The 7,038-nt window shown below is 42.5% G+C and overlaps 1 protein-coding gene across 1 annotated transcript; it reads left to right on the forward strand.

Annotated features, from left to right (window-relative positions):
* Positions 1-1,751: 1,751 nt before the first annotated feature.
* Positions 1,752-6,955, forward strand: batf (basic leucine zipper transcription factor, ATF-like). The gene is made up of 3 exons (XM_085133162.1): positions 1,752-1,982; positions 2,979-3,080; positions 6,031-6,955. Exons 1-3 carry the CDS (start codon positions 1,920-1,922, stop codon positions 6,235-6,237), a joined length of 372 nt encoding a protein of 123 aa, XP_084989288.1. The 5' UTR covers positions 1,752-1,919; the 3' UTR covers positions 6,238-6,955.
* Positions 6,956-7,038: the final 83 nt, after the last annotated feature.

Raw genomic sequence — 7,038 nt, forward strand, 5'->3', positions numbered from 1 at the left:
TCCCGATGAAGAGGAGGGAGTATTGTTTAGAGCAGTGATTAAGATTCATCAAAACTGTCCTTACGAGCTGTCGCTTTTCTTTCTTTCTTTTTCTTTTTTACGAACTCTTACTCACACTGGATGTTATGTGATCAAGTGCAAAGCTTGAGTTTAATACAAGCGCCATCAAGCCTTCTACTACTTCTGTGAGGGGCCTCACCGAGCAGCAGAATTAGTGCAAGACATACAAACAACAGTTATAAAGATATTTCAAAAGCTGTTACACATTCTTTAAATCATTTGCTCAACGTTTAAAAATTGATACGGCGGGATTTGGGGGTGGTTCTGAGCATCCCTACACTCCCAGCAACAATGGGTCATTGAGGGTACGGGCTGTACTGCGTCCAAGCTGTGAAAAAAGATCTTTAAACTAATATGTGTTTGCCCTGGTTTAAGCCTAATTTGACAAAGCAGCTTTCCTCCTTTCTCCCTCTCTCTCCCTCTCTCTCTTTCTCTCTCTCTCTCTCTTTTGCAGCCTCAACTCTTTTGGACAGCGTTAAATGCCAAGTATTAGAAATGTCTGCCCTTGCCCAAGCTCTTCAGAATTCCTGTGATGGTGGAACATGTTTTTGTGTGGGAGGACTGTTCTGCCAAGCAAAGCTGTTTTAGTCCTGATTCTCTTTTTTTTCCTCCTTTTTTTTCTCCTTCTTCTCACAAGAAAATCTTGTTCTTGCACGACCAAATGCTGTCTCGTGATGGGGGCAAACAAGAAAAGGACTAACGAGTAAAGGGCACCGCATGCCTTAAATGAGCCAAAAGCTCAGTTTTAAATGGATTGCGTTGGACGCTTAAACAAAAGCGTGTGTGATTTTTTTTCTCTATTACAGTAATAGTGTGAGTAAAAAAACATTACTTCCAGTATGTTCCCCCTCCTCAAATTGTACATTTTCTCGAAGATCCCCCACTCTTTGCACATAAACATCTTCGTTTAGAGTAAAAGGCTGTGAGAGAATTCTGAGTGGGGCATTGGGGAGCCCCTTGGGCATTTCTCATTGCCAGTACACTTGACATCACCTTACCTATTTCGCAGCTGGTGAGCCGCAAGCCAGCAAGCGTTGCACAGTTCTGGAAATTACCATGAAGCATGTGTAAATACTCACAGCCCAGTCATCCATGTGGAGTTTTGGGATGCAGTCTCTTGAGGACTAAGTCGAAACTTCATATCTGTGACAGCTAAACAAAAAGAAATGAGAAGAAAAAAGAAAGAAAAAAAGAGGAAGCCCATAATGCCAGCTTAACACACATGTTACCCCCCCCCCCCCACACACACACACATACACACACATCCCCACTACGCAGACATAATCACACTTGTGTAAAGATTAATGTGTTATTTTTGTGATAACCTGACAATTGTGCTGCTTCCAAACAAACACGTTTTTAGTTCTGTCAAACTGGGTAATTCATTTGTGAGGCTGTGAGCATCCACTGATAATGTATTAAAGGAGTGAGTTAAGCTCTGGTTGTGTTATTTTTTTTGGACTTTACACAATTGCCTTGCTCGCCTTAACTTTCCAACAGACATGTGACTTCCAGTCTAGTGCAACTTACCAGAAACTACATCAGTACGGCTAATTAGGTAGACAGCTAGTATCAGAGAGAGAGAGAGAGAGAGAGAGAGAGAGAAAGAGAGAGAGAAAGAGAGAGCGAGGGAGGAGGGACAGAGAAGAAAAGAAAAGAGGGAAGAAAGCGACTCAGTGCTCGTGGTAAGCCAAGTTCTTCTTAGCGCTCGTACGGCTACAAAGGCTCTCACTCTCTCGTTCTGCCTCTCTCTCTTCCACACACACACAGACAGACACACACTTCACCAGATCACACACACTCAAAAACACAAAGCAGAAGTGGACAAAGACACAAAGTTTCAGTCGCTACAGTCGGCTATGGCGCAGGGCTCTGACAGCAATGACACAAGTTACAAGTCCCCATCACCTGGAAGCAGACAGGTAAGTGTGCATGGTTCGTTTACTTTTACAAGGATGTGCCCAGTTTTGTCGGAGCGATTTTAGTTTAACATCTCTGGATGTACTCGTGTGGGTATGTTTTAAACACGCACCTTTGATTGGCTACATTCTTTCATGCATATTTTTGTGGGCAGCAACCACGGCCACCACTAGAGACACCCATCCTGTCTCTGCTGGCTCTTTTCACAGTTTCTCAGAGTGTCTCACATGCACACATGGGCTGGAGGCATGACTCGCTGCAAGTGTAGGCTTTTGTGAATTGCAAAAAAAAAGAAGAAAAAAACTCAGCACCACTTTGCCCAAGTAGTGGGACTCCATTGTTTTTGCAAGTCCTCAAACTGCGAATGAGAGCTGTGAGCTGTTGGGAACAGACACCGTGTTAAATACAGTATGTACTGTGCATTTCTGTGCATGGGAGAAGCTGCCCATTACCCTCGGTGCTGGCTGGTTTCACATGTGTCAGTCTCTAGTGTTCACTATTGCTCAAACCTGTTCTGGAAATAGAGCGCTCAAGCGACGTATTAACGCTACAAGGCATGGAAATAACTTTGATCATCTAAATTCAGTTATTTCTGTGAGCAACGCTGGTTGTCTGGGGGATTTTCAGAGAGGTGCTAACAGACGTTCAGACGAGGTTAGATACTACATTTCTTATCTCTTTGATGTCCAACCGACTCAGCATTTTGAAATTGATTAGTTATTATGATACCAAGAAAATCGAGTGTTCAGGACATGAAACAGGGTGTGCGTTATATCTAACCGATGACTCAGCCACTCCCCGGCCCTGCCCTTGCACATTAGGTGTGATGTTAGGCAAGTCTTCCCTGAACTATCATTTTCACACCCCTGCTAGAGCGTCCAGCACAAACTATTCACCGAGCTTCTCGCAGATTCACTCTTTCAGGCTCAGGAGACGTCCGGTGGCCTCTGTGTCATTTGCACAAACACACTAACTGAGGGCCTGCTGTTTTGTTTCAGAGCTCAGACGACCCAAAGAAGGTGATGCGCCGCGAGAAGAATCGAATCGCTGCCCAGAAGAGCAGGTTGAGGCAAACTCAAAAAGCTGACAGCCTTCACTTGGTAAGGACACCTTCCACCACACTTGACACCCTCAAAGCAACACAACGCGAACAGATGTCTCAGCAGGACATGCTGAAAACAAGTCTGCCATGCCTGGTTTCAAATCAATAACTGCAGATTGACTGGAAAAACTTAACACTCCTTGTATGTCAGAGCTGCTAATTCAGCCTATCTCTGTGAATAATGATGAAAGCATCAGGGGTGTTTTTTTTGCTATGCAATGCCCTGCCAACTGTTCAACCTCCAGTGTAACTCCATAGCACAAATGGAAAGAAATTTTGAGTACGGCAACAGACTGCAGCGCTTTCTAAGTGTCCATGCAGCTCTTTGAAGCCTCTGGGAATGGATTTGTACTATATTTACAAAATGCTACCTGACCATGTGGCGATGTGTCATGGCTTCTGTTGGGCTGCACACTTGGACGCTGTTCGGTGTGTTTTCAGAAGCTTAAGGAATAAATTAGCACGTGTGGGCAATCACTCCCTTTTCACAGCAGAAAGGAGCATCAGAGACTGCAGCACAGTGTATGACGACAGGAGTGCGTTCACGCTCGACTCCTTTTGTTCACCGCTTTATTTGTTTGATCTTTTATAGCTCTTTTTTCTTTTTAACGTTAGAGTGGGTAGTCAGCACATTTCTGCTGGATGCGCAGCTGGATGCTCTGTTATGTTAAAAGCAACCAGTGACCCATTGAACACTTCCACCAGCTCAACAAGGTGTCATTTCTTACATCAACCTATATTTCAAAACACTGATCACGTAACCACTCGCCATGTGACTTCCTCGTTCAAGAAAAGAAGATGCGTGCGGCACTGAGCTCTTTCACAGTAATGTGTCAAGAGCAGCTGTTTCAGTGAACTTTATCAGACGAGCAGAAGAGATTTTTGACCTTCAAAAAAAGCCACACCGTAGGCTGTAGTAGATCCAGTGTAGCTGATTTGAATATGTGAGAATCCTTCCTGTGAAGTATGGTACACATTATCAATCTCTTTAAAGCCGTCAGTCACACAGAATATAGCCTGTGGTTTTACTTTCATCGTCTCGCTAGATAAACAGGAAGGTGAATTTTCCCTCTCTTTGACACTGTGGCTTATTTCCTGTTTCTTCAGTAGTATTTTTTTCTTCTTTGTAAATGAGCTCGAGTGCTACATGTCGTGGGCAGGAGGGGAGAAAAAGGCAGTCACTTCTTGTAAAACACTGATAGCAGTGGGCCGTATTTGGCTAAGTGACGCAAGTACAGGGGTTTGCCCAAGGGTTCTGTGACAGTAAGGACTCACAGCTCAGCTTTGTGATCTTTTGGCCATGGTGAGATGACCTTTTAATTAACCAAGTGGAAGATTTCTCTCCTACAATTCCCACACGAAGGTGAAAAAAAAAAGAACGAATGAAAAGAAAGAGAGAAAAAAGTATCAAGCAGTGACGTACCTTTTGCTCTACTTGCTAAAAACTGATCATCGGTTAGAAAGACACCTTCTTTCCACTTGTTTTGGAAAATGTGGCACCCAAAAATGTCAGAAATGTACCTTTTCACACTGTGGTGCAAGTTGCACACAGTTTCAATCAATAGTTGCAGGGCAATGTAACAGGGTAATGTGTATTTTTGTCTATTTTCCTTCTTCTTTTTGCAGTGTTGCCCCCAGTATTTCTACTTTTAGAACAAAGCAATATAGATGTTGTAGATATTTCATGTTTTACTAACTCCTAAGTAACCAAAGCTATTCATTTCAGTACTGAAACAGAGACAACTTTATCTCAAGTGGCAATAACATGCTTTTACTTTTACACTTTTACTGACTGGCCCATTACAAATGATCACTGAAACAGGCAGGGATGCCACAGTTTTACCATTTTTTTTTATAAAAAAATTTCCTACTTGAACTGTGGACTCGTTGCTTCACTGTGCTCGCAGTCTTTGTGCTGAAAGGTTGAAATAGTTTAATGATTCAACTACTCACCATATTTAATCCAGGCATCATTTCTTAACATAAAAGTTGATCATAAAGAAAAGAATTAAACAAATTCCAACTTTGACCTGATGATGGCGTAAGGCATCACCGTGATCTTAACCCTCTCTGTTAGTGGAAAGACATTTTACTACGTATTTAATCCCTGAGATATCTTAAATATAGATAAAGAAGTGTAATTTGAACAGCACACAATGTGTTAAATGTGTAAAGTTACAGAAATAGTTCTGGGCTCACTGCCCAGACTATCCAATATTTATATTTGTGTTTGTGACTGGATTTTCAAAAACCTTTTTTTAAGAACTGTAATTTCTATAATAAACAGTGACAAACAGGAACTTTTCTACCATTTATTTATTATTTAACTACTTTGGTGTAGTTTGAGTCGCAGTGGGGAGGTCTTTGTGAGCAGAAAAAGCTGTAAAACCTATAAAAAAAGGATTAAAAGTTTAAAAATGTATGCCCTCCTTAACATTTTCCAAAGCTGTCCAGTGGGCCGGATTGCAGTCTTTGCTGGGCCGATTCTGGCCCTTGGGCCTTGGGTTTGACACCCTTGGCCTAAGGGAATCAATAAGCTTATTCAATTTCCCTAAACTGAGCATGTATGAAAGTATGTCAGTTTAATGACAATGTAATTGTGGCTTAGATTAAAAGTCAGGCCATCCACTGTGGACAATGATTCTGCAAAGCTGTTGCGCTCTTCTGTTCTACATCGAGTGGTAGACAAACCATCCAGCACATTCATACATGGACTATTAAACATGGCCTACATTATCCTTTTGAAATGTTTGGGTTAAAATATACCGTGCACTAAAACATGCAAAAACACCAGCGCGGAAGCAGGATATGTGGTTGTGGCTTTTTCATGAACAAGTAGTAAAGACCATCACCTTGATGCTGTCCAACTTAACCTCACACAAAAAGCACACACTTTTATAGTAAATAAAGCTGCTCTGCTCTAACATCCCCTCCCTTCGTGTTTCCAGGAGAGTGAGAACCTGGAGAAGGAGAATGCCGCCCTGAGGAAGGAGGTGAAGCAGCTGACAGAGGAGGCCAAGTATCTGTCGTCTGTGCTGAGCAGCCACGAACCTCTGTGCACCGGCCTGGCTCCTCAGACCCCGGACCTCCTCTATCCTCCTCATCACAGCAGCTACAGCACCAGCCAAAAGTTTGGGGTGTATCCAAACTTTTGACTGGCACTGCATCACCGCCAGCAAATCGCTGTACCACACTACCAGCGCTAACCCCCTCCCCCTCCCAACTGACTACTGAAGATGTACTGCGAAACAGACGACTGACCTCAATGGAGAGAGACTGACTGGAGATATTTCAATCAGTGTTAAAAACCTGATCACAGAGTAACATGACAGACCAACGTGTCTGCCACACACGGCAGCCAAACTGTAATTATTTATTTCGCTTCTGCTCGTCTCTCTGCTTTTCTGATTTATTATCAGTAATCTATCTGTGAACTTAAATGGCTCATTGAGTAGAATTATCAGCCAGTCCATGTTTACACAGAGTGAAGAACCAACCTAGTATATAAATGTTGAAGTGACTCAGGCGATATTTTTGTAAATTGCATACTTTTAGTGTGAAGGAGAGCCACCTTTATCATCTCACCCACCTTGTTTTGTTTTTTTTGTTTTGTTTTTTTGTGTTGTTCACTGTTTTAGTGTGTTACTGTTGATTGCTAATTCTCAGGACCTTTTGACAGATTTGATTGTGGACAAAGAGAATGTAAAGTCAAGATCCTAAGAAAAGAGAGCTTTTTCAGACTGCGTACCAAAAAAAAGCAGTTGTTGATGATGAAGAATTGGAACCTGGCGTTCACAAGGTCTTGACTTCTGTTGATAAAGCTGATATGTGAGAAGAGCCAGCTGATCTATTTATTAAATGTAATGCATTTTAGGATGATCACTGTGACCTCTTTTTCTTTAAGACAGCAGAGTGTGTGACACCACCAGTGGTGCTGTGGTGTCACAGGAGCTTGT

Source organism: Neolamprologus multifasciatus, chromosome 15 (genome assembly GCF_963576455.1).
Source record: "Neolamprologus multifasciatus chromosome 15, fNeoMul1.2, whole genome shotgun sequence".
Taxonomy (NCBI): domain Eukaryota; kingdom Metazoa; phylum Chordata; class Actinopteri; order Cichliformes; family Cichlidae; genus Neolamprologus; species Neolamprologus multifasciatus.

Excerpts from the sequence above, each read along its gene's own strand:
- batf (XM_085133162.1), top strand. The coding sequence starts at position 1,920 with ATGGCGCAGGGCTCTGACAGCAATGACACAAGTTACAAGTCCCCATCA. Across the intron at positions 1,983-2,978 it reads CATCACCTGGAAGCAGACAG|AGCTCAGACGACCCAAAGAA; the intron begins GTAAGTGTGCAT and ends GTTTTGTTTCAG. Across the intron at positions 3,081-6,030 it reads AAGCTGACAGCCTTCACTTG|GAGAGTGAGAACCTGGAGAA; the intron begins GTAAGGACACCT and ends TCGTGTTTCCAG.